The sequence below is a fragment of the Scardinius erythrophthalmus genome (assembly GCF_964197995.2).
Source record: "Scardinius erythrophthalmus genome assembly, chromosome: 3".
NCBI lineage: Eukaryota > Metazoa > Chordata > Actinopteri > Cypriniformes > Leuciscidae > Scardinius > Scardinius erythrophthalmus.
The window spans coordinates 24,745,376-24,762,873 of record NC_138223.1 but is presented as its reverse complement, the minus strand read 5'-3'; the positions used below and the strand labels follow the sequence as shown (position 1 = coordinate 24,762,873).

The window sequence follows — 17,498 nt, the reverse complement described above, 5'->3', positions numbered from 1 at the left end:
CCATTATTGTTCAATCAAACTGTGCAGTATTTTGGCACAAATTTATCTTTCACTTGGTAGAAAGCAAATTAAGCAGAACACATGCTGACATGCTCATCCTTAATGACAAAGTATGCAAGACAAAAGAAAATATGACCATCACTACATTAAATGCAAGTTCATTTACAGCAAGGATAAACTTGGATAAATTTGTGTGCTGTGGAAAAATAGTAGCTTAATAATACTAAAAAACCATTCCAACGTTAGAATTGTTTTGATTAACACTAGAACGGCCATGGCGGTCATTTTGACCGTTTTGAATTTTATATCTGCAATAACTTCGTTGAAAAAATAAATACAATCCTGCTGGTACCTGACTTTTCCTAAAAGTGTCTGTATTTTCATTTAAAATGTTTTTCATATAAATTACACATAAGGCAAAAAAACAAATGAACATATTTACCTATTTCGGCCATAGACGGTCATATTGACCGCACGGAATTTCGCGGTATTATTATAGGCTATACCAATATACACAACAATAAAATGTGGTTAAAAATACACTAAACATATTCAACAACAAATCATTTAAATGTAATGATATTCAGAACAGAACAAGAATGAAAAAAATAACTATAAACAAGCCAAAATGAAATGCGTTATAAGCGAAAGTGAAAGTAAGCGGCGTCAGGCTCACGCAACTTTCTAACTAGAATCAAAATGTTTCAACATTTGCGATGTATTTGGATGGTAAACTATTTCTTTATTATAGGCTTTGTACTTCACTCATGTTCCAATATCGACGGAAAAAATCATCATCTTCACAAAAATTCTTCTTCACAAAATGGTACGAATTGTAGGCTAGGCTACAAACAGAGCAGTGGAATTTTTATATGTTAGGTTGACTATTTTATTATTATATTTTATTGAGGCTATAATGAACAGGCTGCAATGTCAAGACTGCAATACTGGAATATGGTTGGTGTGTGTGTGTGTGTGTGTGTGTGTGTGCGTGTGTGTGTGTCGGCGGGTGCGGACGCGGTCGAACTGTGTAAACAAATATGGGCTACTCCGTCATTTTGTTCAGGACATCTATGGATATTATTTATTTATAAATGTATAATTAAACTTGTTTAAATGTACAGTTTGGTGTTGTTTTGTTTTTTAAAGACATATTAATACAATAAATGCATTCATCTCTCAATTGGGTATTTATCATTAAAGATATAGAGTTTGGAATATAGCGGTCAAAATGGCTGCTTGCGGCAGTTCAAGTAGTTATGGAATTCTGGCACTTCTAGTGTTAACACAGTAGCATAAAATGTGCTGGGTCACCACTTTATCTCCAATGCATAATCTGGGTTTTGAAGTAAAACCAGTTGAGAACCATTGACATACAGTTTATATTGGTAGGTGTCGCAATGAGGTGCTTGTTTAAAGACTTACTGAAGTGCCCAGATACTGCAGGGTGATCTCCCCAGCCGCTGTCCGCAAGAGGCACTGCATTCAGAGAGGAAACATTAAGACATAAAGCCTGTTAGTGTCTTTGAATGTAGATTGTGGTGGGCTTATACCACAGCGATGGTGAATTCTTCATTCTGATTGGTTGACATGTTAGCGTCCAGTCATGATTCTGGAGTGCCGCTGTCCTGCAGAGTTTAGCTCCAACCCTAATCAAACAAACCTGAACAAGCTAATCAATGTAATATAAAAAGTATGCCTTTTTTATATTGCTATAGTCTTGTATTACGCTGAGGGGGTTTATTTTGCCATAATGCCCAACTGACCATACATTATCACACCTATTGCATGTCTAACTAACCAACCAATTAAATAAATAAATAAACATCACATATTGATTTAATCAGCAGAAATAAATCATGCAGTGATAAGAGTGACAATTGCCTGGAGGCTGGTCAATTTAGAGTTTAGCCATCTTTAAAAAAAAAAATTCAATCGTTATTTTATAGTTGACCAATCAGAATCAAGTGTTCCAAAGAGCCATGTAATAAGTTGAATAACTGACTCTGGACGAGTGGCAAGGTGAGAAATCTGCAAGTAGGTAGATCTTTGTGAAATAGGGTGGATCTATTTTCTGTGCCTCTATCCAACTTATTATTATAATATCAATGTGGGTTTTTCCCATCAAACTTGAAAAAATAAAATAATACTAAATATAAAAAAGCTAGAAGATTTCCTATTTTTATTTAACGAAGATATACAGAGACAAAAAATCCATGAAATGCCATGTGAGGGTATTTTTGGAACATTCATCAGAATGAATCTGGTTATCCGAGGCTCAACAGGGTCTGTTGAGGAAGATCTGATTCACCAGAACAGAGGTCTTCGACCTGCTTCAGCACACCTGCCTGTGATTTGAGCAATCCTGAAGAGCTTGATCAACTGGTTCAGGTGTGTTTCATTAGAGTTGGACAGTCGGTCCACATGAGCAGGGCTGAAGACCTCTGCACTAGAATGAATCAAACTTTTCAACGCTACATATGAAATGGAAAGAGCTGTTTTGTATGAATCAGACTTTTCAAAGCTACATTGATTGGATTGAACAATATCCATATTGTTATTGGATTGAACAATAACGCATTTACACCCGTAGTGTAAATTTTACTACCTCAAGTGTGCATTACTTTACAATAATTCATTCGTAAAATTTCAATAATGGACCAGAGCTAGTTATTCCCGACATATGCGTATGTATGTTTGTGAACCTGGAGAGTCCTGTGTTTGCCGTTGATGGTGATGGGCAGCAGTGCTGAGGCCAAGTTCCATTCTCCAGACACTTCAACCTTCTCTCCATCTATCTCCACCTAAACCAACAAACAAAACACACGGTGGGAGTTTGACATAGGACAACAAAAGTTATAATTGTTATACTTGAGTAACTATGTGTGACAGAAACAGCGAGACAAAGAAAGTGTAAGTTGTAAGTTTCAAAATGTTCATAACAAAATGTACGTTTCTGAACCCATCTAAGGTCATTCAGTAGTTTCTACACCCAAATCCACCTGATGCCTGTTAGGGGAGGTGGGGGGTTTCATGTAAGTCACTGGTCAAACTGATTACCCTCAGCCCTCAAACACTTGTCTAAACAACAGTTCTGAATAATCAGTCACATTCCCAAAGCATGCTGGGACACTGGAAGCTCCAGGGCCATCTGTGGAGCAGGGGGTCCAGTTTGATGTGCAGTTGTGGAAGAGAAACACACATACAGCCCTCAGCTGTAAGAGCAAGAGAGAGAGGGGTCCACGGAGATCAGGTGAGGCCCCTGAACCCCCGAGGATCCTTTTATCCCTGACTGAAGGGCCACAGGTGTCTAAACACACAGTTAGTGAGTGACGTCTTAGGGAAAGTGTGAGAGCTGCGGCTCCATGAGGGTCTTTCAGTAACAGAAGAGGAAGACACACAGATCCTAAAGTGATTTAGGCTCAAGAGTCGAGGGATTGATTTCAATGCAAATACTACCACAGAGGACATTGTGCTAGACATTAGTGAGGGAGCAGGAGCGCTCTCTGGAAGTGCTATAACAGAAGCAGAGAATAGGCCTTCTCACAGAAACCAGCTGGATAGACAGGATGAGTTATGACCTTAATGAGGACAATATTTGTTGCTGAAATTGTGTGAAATCTCTCCTCTTTGCTTATGGGAACCACAGAAGTCAACCACCTGAGCCATAAATGATGTATTATGATGCCACTGGAAAATCTATTGACAATGCTGAATAAAATAATATAATGAAATAAAATATAGACCTAGCCCCCTTAATAACAAAATATGTGCACTTTATCTACTTTTGAATGCCCATTAATGGAGAAAGATTGGGTCCAGACTTCAGATGGTGTATTTAACCATGCTATCCTGTCAAAATCAGACAACAATGTTAATGAGACATAAAAAAAAATGATTTTATTATTTTTTGGCTTTGACAGGAATGACAAGAAGTTATTAAAGATAACGAAAAGGAATAGGATCTAACCAGTATCCCCCACATGAGCACCACTACTCAATGTGTCAAGCATATATGCACCACAGCTCCTACACGTGGAAGATAAACTGAGATCTGACATGAGATGTCACATTTTAAACACTTTCACTCACCGTATAGTTGTTTCCAGACCGAGACACACCCAGCATGTGAGCATTTTTATCAAGTTCCACACACAACTCCCAAACTCTGCTCTCTACAGGAACACTGGACACCCTGGAACACAACACACACACAGAAACAGAATGTTTATCATCTGTCCTACCAGGCGTAACAAACACACTTTCTTTTTCCTCTCACTATAATCTGGTCGCTCACAAATCTCTCACTATAATCATTTTATAATCATCAACCATACAGTTTCTCTCCTCTATAGATGGATTAAAAAACACAACAAACGCACACACAAACCACCTGGTCACTGGCTGCTTGACTGACAGCTCTTCTGCTTGGAGACCTAAAGTAAATGTATCAGGAGGAATGCTGTGTTTTTCCACTATGGTGGGCTGCACTCACTACAAAGAGAAAGCCCACCCCCCCACCAATAACTTTTGAAACGCATAAAAAAAAAAGAGAAAAGAGACAGTGGAGGGGGAAACTGGAGAGATGTTTAGACAGATGGTCTCTCTGCATCTTTTTTTACAAGTGTAAATCGGTCTTCTTTTCCAGATGAAGAATAATTCATGAGTGTTGTATTGGCAGAGTCTGAAAGGTACATTGACAACCAATTAATTTACACTAAAAGGACTATTTTATATTAAATACAACTTGTGTTGTGAGGTTACTTTCAAAGCAGTCTGATAGCTGCATACACTAAATGTTTATTCACAGTGCTGTATGCTTGTAAGTGGATTACTGCTAAGCGCATTTCCTGTTTGTTTGTACATAAGGTGGTTATTGTGTGAAGCTTGTATTTACGGTTCATATGGAACATGGTGCCCCCTCAAGACATGAGCTCTCTCTCACAAGCACAGTGAGATACTAAGACTGCTGCAGATGTTTAGAACTTTGTCTGAAAACGCTGGATGGAGAGAAGATCCAGGTAGATTATTTATTACTACCCGGTGTTCAACAATAAGGATTTCCTCTGCTGGCATTTTACAACACTTTTCACTTGGCCCTCCAACACTTCTCACATTTTCCAACATATATAAATAAATGATATATCGTTTCCTTCAAAAAACCTAACCAAAAAAACGAACAAATCATTTGTTTTCCATTTGCAATAATTGCTAGTCATTTTACAGTTACAATGCAACTAATGTAATAACTTTACAAACACTTTTGTTAAAAAATGATGCCATATGGTGCAAAACATTACTGATTTGTTAAGAATCGGAGACTCATTCAAACTAATGCTACCAAGACTGTCATTAGTTATTCTTACAATTTCACCAAAACATCATGTTTTATGTGAGCCAGCTATACAATGTTACTTTTTTGACATATTTTCATCAGCAGTTTATAAAACAACAACATTCAAGACATTGCAGAAAAATGTTTAAGTTTCATAAAAAAACAAGTGTACATGACCAATGAATTTAAGATTTTCATGGGGCCCAAAACTTAAAACTCAAAAACCAAGCTGAAAATAAGAAATGTTTTTTTCAAAAATCATCCTAGTTATGATATCATAACTAGAAGCAATACGTGAACAGCCATCTTTAGATATCAATGTCAATTCGATATTCAGCAGTCATTGTTAAGACCTACACCAAGAAAGATAACTCTAACAGTAACTATATTGGCATTTACACCAAAGGACGATTACATTCTGTTTATTATGTGGTGTGGACTTTGCTATTCTAATAGAATGAGAACGATTATTAAAAATGTATAGGTATAGTTATTATTGGTGTGAATGGGCCTTTACTAATCTCAAATCTGAAGAAACGATCTAATCATGTTTGTTTAATGAGGGTCTAATAAGAGTTATAGATAACTGGGAAATGGTAATGTGAAATACTGTTTAAAGGGTCATGAAATCCAAAAACGTGTGAACATTAATGTTGAATATCATTGAAGTTACCATCCATTAGTTTTTAATGTAGGAGAAAACTAGTAAATGTTAAACCGTTTTGGGTTATTTTCAACTTTCAGGTTTAAATTTGTCTTTGTGTCTGCATCACAGGATGTGACGTTTTCTTGTGTCTCATAATTATTAATGAGACAGTGTGTCCTTATCCAATGAGAAGAGGCCTTGCTTAATTATTCATGACAGCACGTGTTGATTTCCTATGACAGGCGCTTCAAACAGTGAGATTGCATACAGTAAGTGAGAGATGCATTAATGGATCAAAAATAAGTGCTTGTTTTTGCTTTGTAAGAGTTTTTGCTTCACATAAGTTCTCTTCAATAGATCTTGAGTCTTCGGCACAAACACGATTCATCCACACTGTGACTGTAACCAGTCTTAACGGCAATTTAAACGATCAAATAGCTTATAAAAACGAAGCAAAATAAGCCTCAAAAGTGATCAAAGATGCAACAGTGTGTTCATATGTATTTTCTGTTTCAGACTGCTGCTGAAACAGGGGGTTTCATGACCCTTTAACTAAATGACTTCAGGGAAAAAGACTAAATGCTAAAAGAGTGCAGTATAGGCCCCTAACCATCGTAACTGGTAGTTGTCAGCGTGTGTAATCCAGATGCCCCATCTGTCTCTCACCTCAGATCTCCCAGGAACTTCTGAGAGCGAAGCTGTGCTGCTATATAGAGTGCCGCAGCCGTAGCCAGAAGCTCCCGTCTCTCTCCTGCTGTTAACATGTGACCTTTGAACCCATCAGGATACACCTCCGGGAGAAACTTAGTGCTGATATCACCAGACACAAACCGTGGGTGAACAATGATCTCTCTCAGTAGAGGAATGTTATGGGTCACACCTGCGCGAGATGACAGAATTAGAAATGAAAGAAATTTGCATTTGGAATATTTTCACGTTTAAATGTTTTTGCATACTTCTTTATGCCATTTACCTCGGATGACATAATTATCAAGCGCGTTTTCCATTTTCTTCAGAGCTTCTTCTCGTGTTTTACCATATGTGACCAACTAGTCAATGACAACAGCAGTAAATCAATCTGACATTTTAAATCAAATGAGACTGTTAAGATGGTCTGATATTATTGTTCTATTACCTTGGAAATCATGGGATCATAATAAATACTGATGTCACTTCCTTCCTCAATTCCACTGTCGACTCGAACCTTCGAGTGAAAAGCAAAACAACAATTATCATTCAAAAAACCTCATTTCCAAAAACAGGAACACTATATAAAGTGTTACCCCAAAGGCTTCATGCATGTACTGGCCAGCATCAAGTGTTTTAGCAGAATTTTCATATAGCCATGAAATGTGTCCTGCATTTCATTACAATTTTTCAAAACAAACCTTTTTAAGGCAAAAATCACCGGAACACAAAGCTATTAATAACCACTAAACATCACACAATGGCATCTTTTTGGACCTGCCTATAAATGAAAGAATAATGTAAATATCCTCCGTCGTGTTTGCTTTCTTTAGACATTTAAACATCATCTGTATGTGTGAGTGTTTCTAAAATTATAAACATCCTGTTCTGAGCAGCTCCCAGAAACCAGTGATCTTTCATTGAAGAGGACGAGTCTACCTGTCCTTCCTTAACTGACTGATGTGTGAATCTTACACATAAACACATTCACTTGAAAATGCTTGATTATGCAGAGTGTAAAGGGGACTGGAGGATTTTTTTCACAGACTACTACAAATTTATCTGTCATAATTTGCCATAAGTAAGAAGAGCCCCAATAAAATGTTACCCAACTCAAATGAGCACAAATTAAAGTAATAATATATAATATATATTGTTTGAGTTGGGAAAATGAATTGAAAACAACTAGTTTTACAATTGGCCCCCATTTCGCAACCTAGATTCATGTATGTTAACTACCAGTGACAGTGTAAATATCTGTCATTCATGTCAACTTTTAATCAACAACCTAGAGATAAAAAATAAAATAAAAATTGGCCTCAAGACTTTAGCAGAAGTAACTGTAGTTCATAAGGTGAAGTGAACACACTTTTTTCTCATGCAGAGGAAGAATATAATGTTCTGTCATCATCACTAAAGCTTGAATGGTGTTACAGTAGCCCCTAATCCAAACGAAGCAAGTCTCCCCTGCACGCACACACACACACACACACAACAGATCTGTGTACTAACGTTAGCCAAGGTGAGCGGCTCCTGGTACTGAGACAGCCGACCAATGGAGGGAAGCCCAAATGATTTGTATGGATCCTGAAAAAGGGAAAGATAGAGAGAAGAAATATAAGCTCTCAAATAAAACACAGGAAACAAAAGGTCAAGTGCCTGTCCTCAAAGCTTATGTCTTAACTCAGGTCAAACTGTGGCTCAGTTAAGCTGGGTTAACAAGGTCTGCTCGTGTTCTCTCATCTTTGGCAGGCACAAACACTTCTGCCATCCACAAAGGGTTGAGTTGGGCCAACGTATTTCAGCATTATGAGATGAGACAAGACCCACACTGGGCTGGGGTGAGTTTACTGAATATTGATGATTTCAACATTCTTATCATCTGAATAGGTGTTATTCAGGCTTATAAAAATGTCTGGCTATAATAAATCCTAAACACACAAAAGCCAGTTTGTCAGACACGGCTTAAGGAGAGTCCAGGATTAAGCAGCTCTGCTGAAAGAGTGAAAATGCTCTGTATCGCACTTAATCGGTTTTTAAAAACAAAATGGGGGAAATCATCTTAAAGCTGAACGGTAAAAAACGTTGCCAAGTACATCATGAAGACGGATCCTTTAATAGGGCAGGACCTACTCAAAATATCCTTGAAAGATAACCAACACTTACGTGGGTAAATCTGGCAATAGCGTACAGATAACATTTGAAAATAAAGTCACATCAAAGTCAATAATTTCTATGCTCAGGACCATTGATGTAAAACAGACGTTTTTCGCCCTTATTTATTTTGGGCTGAAATTTCTCATGGGTATGTTCTTCACAGGTCCTGTGAGATTAACCCATGTACTAACAAACACATGCACTGAAATCCCAGATATGGGCTGAGAGAGAGCAGGATGGGCGATGCAGTTATATAATTTAATACAGTTATAAATATTACACAAAGATAAATAAGCAATCTTTTTCCAAAGTACATTTGCACAGGAATAAGACAGTTTGTTTTCAAGGTTGTTAAGCATCCTGGAAAAGTTGCGACAGTTCTATGGATTTAGGCTGTCTCAACTGCTCCAATTCATGTAAGCCCAGACCCGATGGGAAATCTAAAATTAAAGTTTTCTACTGGCATACTGAAGCAAAATATATAAATCAGCATCTTAAAACAAATGTTTTTTATGAAGCATATCACTCTTTTTAACAGGACTGTTTATACTCAGTTACCCAGCCATGAGGGCACCATTATCTGTAGGTATTTGAGATTATAACCAACTGAAACGTCAGTCCATGACTAATATCAAAAATACTAAGAACACACTGTATTAAGCATTTCATTGCTTGTTGGTTTACCTCAGCATAGACTCTGCTCTCGATAGCCCAGCCATTTATGGGTATGTCGGGCTGTTTGTACTGGAGTTTGTAACCCTTTGCGATGCGGATCATCTGCTGCACCAGATCCAGTCCTGTGATGCACTCAGTGATGGGGTGCTCCACCTGGGAGAGAAGGACACACTCACTAACATCTTAAAATAATACAGGGACTGCTGTGTACAAATGTAACCGTACATACTGCATCGATTTCATTTTACTGGAGAAAAAAAAAAGGGAATCAATCACCAGTTAAAACGCTGCAAACCGTCTCCCACCAAACGCACTCAAACGCTAACATAGGTGTTTAAAAGCCTCTTGTTAACCAGACAGCGCCACTAACAACTACTCATTAACCCTGAGCGGAAATATTAAAACGTGTTCCTGCCCAGAGCGGCATGGCCCCTCTCCATGTTCTGCCTGTTTCCCTTTGGGAGGTCCACACTAATGAGCTTTATAGACACTTTGATGTCCTCTGTGGCTCTGGGTTCTAGAGAGGTGACAAGATCAAGATTGTGTACTAGACTTGTTAAATAGAAATGACATATAAGAGGACTTGTTGGATGTACCATTAAAACATCCTGCAAGTTCATAGCTTAACCAAAGAATTTATTTAAAGGAGCCGGCCCCTAAAAACAGATCATTACAAGACAGAGGGTCAGAAAGAGGGTTGAAAATATTTGTTATGCCTATATGATTTTTGTGCAAAAACTTTATTCAAATTATATGTGAACCTAAAGGAACATATTAAAATAATTTTACACTTTAAATACAGTCACACGGTCATCCAACTCAAAAACTTCCAAGAAGGCCACGCGATGAATTTAAATTAATATATTATTATTATTATTATTATTATATCAATAATCTAAACTTTAATATAAATAAAAATTGTAACTAAAATCTTTCTTTTCTTCTTTCGTTTTTTTTTTTTTTTTAAAGAAAATGCAGTTCTTAAATTCTAGAATCACAAAATGAATTGTGGTTCATTTTAATATACATGTACTCCCAGTTTCTGTTAATAAAAAAAAAAGAAGCGGGAAATCAAGCAGCTTTGGCATAATTACATCAGAAATATCTATGGAGGGGATCATTGATGTCGGGCCTGGATATTTAGTGAGAGCAATCAAAAGCATAATCACAAGAAATGTTAATTACAATATTCCCAATTCCATTAAATTTAATCTTTTAAAAGGTGTGTGTGTGTTTGATGTCAAAGTTGTTAATGTAATTGAACTTCACATATAATTGAACTTCATATTTATTTGAATTTCTACATGCAATGCAGTTGTTCCATGGCATAAATTAAAGCTGGATGAAGGAACATCACCTGCAGCTCAATCCGTCTCTACAGCACAACTTCACTATCCAGCTAGAATCATCATCAATCACCCCATCAAGGTCGGTCAGAAATCTTGGAGTAACGTTTAATGACCAGCTGACCTTCACAGATCACATTTCAAAGACAGCTCGATCATGCAGGTTTGCACTGCACAACATCAGGAAGATCAGGTCTTTCCTAACTGAGCATGCAACACAACTTCTCGTCCAGGCCCTGGTCATTTCTAGGCTTGACTACTGCAATGCTCTTCTGGCCGGACTTCCATCATGTGCAACTAAACCTCTACAGATGATCCAGAATGCTGCAGCTCGTCTTGTCTTCAACGAGCCCAAGAGGGCCCACGTCACTCCTCTGTTCATCTCTCTGCACTGGCTACCTCTCGCTGCTCGCATCAAGTTCAAGGCATTGACGCTTGCTTACAGATCTATCACAGGCTCAGCTCCCTCCTACTTTCACTCACTCCTACGAGTCTACATCCCTACCAGAAGCCTACGATCGGTCAAAGAGCGACGTCTCGTGGTTCCATCACAGAGAGCCACAAAATCACTTTCCAGAACATTCTCATTCACAGTTCCATGCTGGTGGAACGCTCTCTCCACCCTCATCCGGAATGCAGAATCCCTGGCAACATTCAAAAGACAGCTGAAAACCCATCTCTTCCGTGAGCACTTAACCTCATAAAAAAATAAAAATAAAAACCTTCCCTTTCCCTTTAAAACCTCACTTATCGGGCTTATGCTACTCTGAATAATGCCTGAACTTTGTATCTTGAGCACTTCTTGCGCTGTTTTTGCCTCCTCATGATGACTCGCTTAATTTAGTCCTAATTTGTAAGTCGCTTTGGATAAAAGCGTCTGCTAAATGACTAAATGTAAATGTAAAGCTCTTTTTCAAAGTTTACATCTTGTTAAGTGTCAGGTATATTTTTTTTCTAATGGCAAGGACAGACAGAATTCCTTACAGAGTTCTCATGCAGACAGTCTGCCTTGTCGTTAATGGGTGCTCAGACAAATTGCAAAGCTAATTTAAGGCTCCAAAAAAAAAAAAAAAAAAAAAAATCTACAACCAAAATCCCTTTTAAGGAAATTCTGCTCACTCAGCAGCCATATTTGCAACGCCTCTGGGCCTTTCGGGCATCCAAGACCAAAGTCCTATCTACTTAAATGTGGGAATGCTGAAATCTCAAAAACTGCTTGCTGAACTCGCACTTAAATAACAGATTTCAAATCAGCAACAAAGTCTGATATGAACTGTTCCATAAACGCTGTTTCTTATGCTCTTGTTTGAGGGAGTTAAGAGACACCCGCAACTTTAGTGTAAAAGAGTACTAAAACATGTTTATCAGTAATAACTTCTGGGAAAAATAGCACAGACACTGGACAAAGATGAAACGTTCTAGTGCATGTTTCGACAGCATAGCTTCGCACACGCTATCACATGGAGTATACTGAAATGCTAAGCATTCGACTGTACGCATACGCTACTGTATGTGTTTGTCAGTTCATAAAGTGATCAGTTGTTTCCTTACAAAAGTCAGAATACCGAACTAAACTTTATTCACATACTCAAGTTGAATCTAAACAGCGAATCTAATCACTAGTATGCTGGCAAAAGTTCATTTATCTTCAGCCTAGGGTGACTGTCAGTATCAAATTGTTTAAATGTAATTTAATGAAAAACTATGTGAATGGCGCAGCAAAATGAATCAGTCTTTACCCAACATGGTTGACTATCACCTGCATTTGGTGGGGTGGCAAGTGTTAATTACAAACCCTGAATATAATGTAATGATATTTCAAGAAAGCAAAAAGGATGTGCTTCAAACATACTCATGCACATACAAACCTGTAGACGTGTGTTCATCTCCAAGAAGAAGAAGTTCTTCTTGGAGTCGACAAGAAACTCCACAGTGCCAGCTGAGGAGTATTTCACTGCTTTAGCCAGAGACACGGCCTGCTCTCCCATCGCTCTTCGAGTGTCAGGGTCCAGAAAGGTGCTAAACAGACACACAAACTTATAGCAATGTAAATGAGATGCTTGCTGTCCACACTTTTAATTCAAGATTTTATTCAATATTTTTTATTTAATTTTAATTTTTTTATTTATTTTTTCCCCTTCTTCAGGGGTGAGAGCCTCACACCTCGCATCGAGACTTTGGTACCATATATTAACAACTCTCGGGTCGACTTTAGATTAATAAAATAAATAAATACAAAAACAAATTAAAACAAACCTGGGTGCTTCCTCCACCACTTTCTGGTTTCTTCTCTGGATGGAGCACTCTCTCTCGTTCAGCCACAGTGCATTGCCATGTTTGTCCGCCAACACCTGCAGAAAACAGAATGGAAGCCATTAGCACAAATATCCACACTGTGTACTATGTCCTAGTCATGCATCTAGCTTTAGAATCTAGAACTGAATCCCATTTACTGGTGCATTTGGCATTTGGCAGTTGCTATTATCTAAAGTGACTTACTTTGCAATCAAGGTATACATTTATCTATTCATGCATTCTCAAGGAATCGATTGGCATTGGCATTGATAGCGCCATGCTCTATGGTTTAAACTACAGGAACGTTATAGAATGTTGAATTTTTATTTTCCATCAGCAGAGAAGGAATGTGCAACCTGAGGTTAAGTGGTTATTTAGCGGTACAATGACGACGACTCAAGACTCACTTTTCCTGGGAGTAGAGCCAACAACCTGCTGGTTACTAGCCCCGATCCTTAAAGGGTTAGTTCACCCAAAAATGAAAATTCTGTCAGTAATTACTCACCCTCATGTTGTTCCAACCCCGTAAGACCTTCGTTCATCTTTGGAACACAAATTAAGATATTTTTGATGAAATCTGAGAGCTGGATCAGTCCTTCTGCAGGCTTATGGACACTATAACTTGCTGGCCCAGAAAATGTATTAAAGACATTGTTAATATAGTCCAAGTGACTCCAGTGGCTCAATCTTAATTTTTTTTTACAAAGCTCACCTCGAGTTTTTTTACATAGTGTAATAGCGTAGCGCGTCTGTGTTGCACGTCACCACGTAGGCTCACTATTGGCCGACTCTGGTCATGTGTGATACGTGGTGACGTGAAACACAGACGCGCTACGCTTAAACACTACGTAAAAAAAACTCGAGGTCCAGAGAGAAGGAAATGAAAAGTGGAATAAAGTCGTATTTGTTTTTGCGCACAAAAAGTATTCTCGTCGCTTTATAAACTTAAGATTGAGCCACTGGAATCACTTGGACTATATTAACAATGTCTTTAATACATTTTCTGGGCCAGTAAGTTAAGGTGTCCATAAGCCTGTGGAGGACTGATCCAGCACTCAGATTTCATCAAAAATATCTTAATTTGTGTTCCGAAGATGAACGAAAGTCTTACGGGGTTGAAACAACATGAGGGTGAGTAATTACTGACAGAATTTTCATTTTTGGGTGAACTAACCCTTTAACAACTACATCAAATAAAAAAAAACTCCTACAAGCAAAAAGGTAACCTCTCGTATTCTATTCCACATTTTTGGGTAATAACCATTATGGATGGATGGATGGATGGATTGACTGTTGAATGAATGAATTAACTGTTAAATGAATGAATGAATGAATGAATGAATGAATGAATTAAATAACTGTTGAATGAATGAATGAATGAATGAATGAATGAATGAATTGTTGATTGATTGAACTGTTGAATGAATGAATGAATGAAATAACTGTTGAATGAATGAATGAATGAATGAATGAATTGTTGATTGATTGAACTGTTGAATGAATGAATGAATGAAATAACTGTTGAATGAATGAATGAATGAATGAAAGGTTGGTTGGTTGGTTGATTGATTGATTGATTGAACTGTTGAATGAATCAACTGTTGAATGAATGAATGCATGAATTAATTAATTAATTGTTGATTGATTGAACTGTTGAATGAATTAACTGTTGAAAGAATGAATGAAATAACTGTTTAATGAATGAATGAATGAATGAATGAACGAAAGGTTGGTTGATTGATTGAACTGTTGAATGAATTAACTGTTGAATGAATGAATGAATGAATGAAATAACTGTTGAATGAATGAATGAATGAATGAATGAAAGGTTGGTTGGTTGATTGATTGATTGAACTGCTGAATGAATTAACTGTTAAATGAATGAATGAATGAATTGTTGATTGATTGATTGATTGATTGATTGATTGATTGATTGATCTGTTGAATGAATGAATGAATGAATGAATGAATGAATGAATGAATGAATGAATGAATGAATGAATGAATGAATGAATGAAATAACTGTTGAATGAATGAATGAACTGTTGAATGAACGAACAAACTGTTGTATGTATGAATGAATGAATGAATGATTGAATGATTGAATTAACTGTTGAACTAACTGTTGAATGAATTGTTAAATACATTAATGAATGTTTGAATGAATTAACTGTTGAATGAATGAATGAACTTGTATGAATTAATGAATTAATTAATGAATGGTTGAATTAACTATTGAATTGTTGAATGAATGCATGAACTGTTGAATTAATGAATTGTTGAATGAATGTATGATCAGTTGAATGAATGAATGAATGAACTGCTGAATGAATTATATTTTGAATGAATTAATGAATACATGAACTGTTGAATAAATGAATGAATGCATGAACTGTTGAAAGAATTAATAAATTAATGATTGAATGAATTGGTAAGGGGTATCTTAATCCTAATACAGGTAGTGCCCATTTAACTGTTTTTCTTCCTTTTCATCATTTCTAATTTCCACAAAAAAAATATTAAATAGTACAACTGCTTTCAACATTGGTATTAATAAGAAATGTTACTTGAGCACAAAATCAGCATATTAGAATGATTTCTGAAGGATAATGTGACACTGAAGACTGGAGTAATGATGCTGAAAATTCAGCTTTGATTACAGGAACATTTTTAAATTATAATAATATTTCACAATGTTACTGTATGTTTGATCGATAAATGCAGCCTTGGTGAGCATAAGAGACTTTTCAAAAGAGTCTTACCAGCCCTAACTTTTCAATGGTACTGTATATAGGAACTCATTGAAGACTATTGAAAAACTCATTAAACTGGCTGAAAGAATGCCCAGATTGTTATCTAGCTGCAAAAGTTGATTATTGATTAAAGGAACTAAAGGAAAGGACTAAAGGACCATTTTTGGCTCACTGCATACATGTTGATGACTATACTATTATGCTTACATTATAAAAGAATGACTAATTGTTCGCATCCACAAGCAAGGTGGTCTTATCCAGTAAATACCTGAATCTCAATATGTCTGGGGTTATCTATGAACTTCTCAATCAACAGACGATCATCTCCAAAACTAGATGCTGCCTCCTGAGAGGAGAAACGAAAGCCTTCCCTGAAACAAAACATAAAGCTTCATAAAACTACATTGCATTCTAATAACATAATCAACCATTTTAATTCATAAACCTAAACAAACTTTAACATACTTTGATCCACATGTTCTTATTTTCACATTTCACTGTACATCAACTACTTGTTTGTCAATAACTTTTGTTTAGAGTTAGAATAGTGTTTTTATTATTAACTTTGGACGTCCCATTCATGTCTGCTTATATACAAATGAAAGAAGAATGACTGACTGAACTACTAGATCTTCCTCAGATTAGCTAAACTGTCTGGAAGTCGGTTCAAGTAGCTGTTGTAACTGTTGCAAATCAACCCCTTAGATTATCTCTCTCTCTCTCTCTACTGAATTGCTCTGAGTGACTGTTTTGCCGCTCAAGATAAATCCAATTAAAGCTTAAACAAAAGCCCGGCTTCAGCCTACGGCAACAAAAGACACAATTAATAGCAACATGTCCCTCTGACGTTTTTATTAATATTCCCAAGAACAAAAAAAAAGATAAGGAAGGGAAGGAGACAGACAGACAGATATATATATATATATATATATATATATAGAGAGAGAGAGAGAGAGAGAGAGAGAGAGAGAGAGAGAGAGAGAGAGAGAGAGAGAGAGAGAGAGAGAGAGAGAGAGAGAGAGAGAGAGAGAGAGAGAGAGAGAGAGAGAGAGAGAGAGAGAGAGAGAGAGAGAGAGAGAGAGAGAGAGAGAGAGAGAGAGAGAGAGAGAGAGAGAGAGAGAGAGAGAGAGAGAGAGAGAGAGAGAGAGAGAGAGAGAGAGAGAGATCTAAGGGGTTGATTTGTAAATGGTAATATGTAAATGTGGATTACAAAATGAAACATGATAATATAAGAGCCTTGTCGCTTAAGCTGTAAAACTGTACAATTCCCTGTAGCGCTGACCGAAAAACTAATTAATTTAATTAACGAATTAATTTCATAAAGCTTATTAAAGCTTGAAAAGAACCTTAGGCCGACTCTCTCCAAAGAAAACTTCCACAAAGGTCTCACGGTCTGTCTAGTGATCAGATGTCTGTGATCCTTTAGTATTAAAAATGTCCCTCAATCATGTTTCCTCACGTCTCACCTGGTTTCCTCATCATTCCAGGAGATCCTCATCCCTTTCCCACCTCCGCCAGCAGACGCTTTGATCATAACAGGGTAGCCTGCAAGAGATGGACACAAATTCTGACTTGGCTTTATTTACTACATGACCTTTTTCTTA

General features: G+C 37.1%; 1 protein-coding gene across 1 annotated transcript in view; it reads right to left on the bottom strand.

Annotated features, from left to right (window-relative positions):
* The window catches only part of pcca (propionyl-CoA carboxylase subunit alpha), a 50,317-nt gene that overhangs the window by 11,171 nt on the left and 21,648 nt on the right, over window positions 1-17,498 (bottom strand). Inside the window, exons 9-20 of the mRNA XM_081362112.1 lie at window positions 17,361-17,439; window positions 16,163-16,265; window positions 13,103-13,197; window positions 12,715-12,865; window positions 9,510-9,653; window positions 8,181-8,255; window positions 7,117-7,185; window positions 6,955-7,030; window positions 6,648-6,861; window positions 4,093-4,195; window positions 2,706-2,804; window positions 1,426-1,479 (exon numbers count right to left, since the gene is read on the bottom strand). Coding sequence (XP_081218238.1) covers window positions 1,426-1,479; window positions 2,706-2,804; window positions 4,093-4,195; window positions 6,648-6,861; window positions 6,955-7,030; window positions 7,117-7,185; window positions 8,181-8,255; window positions 9,510-9,653; window positions 12,715-12,865; window positions 13,103-13,197; window positions 16,163-16,265; window positions 17,361-17,439 — 1,262 coding nt within the window. The remainder of the gene's footprint in view (window positions 1-1,425; window positions 1,480-2,705; window positions 2,805-4,092; window positions 4,196-6,647; window positions 6,862-6,954; window positions 7,031-7,116; window positions 7,186-8,180; window positions 8,256-9,509; window positions 9,654-12,714; window positions 12,866-13,102; window positions 13,198-16,162; window positions 16,266-17,360; window positions 17,440-17,498) is intronic.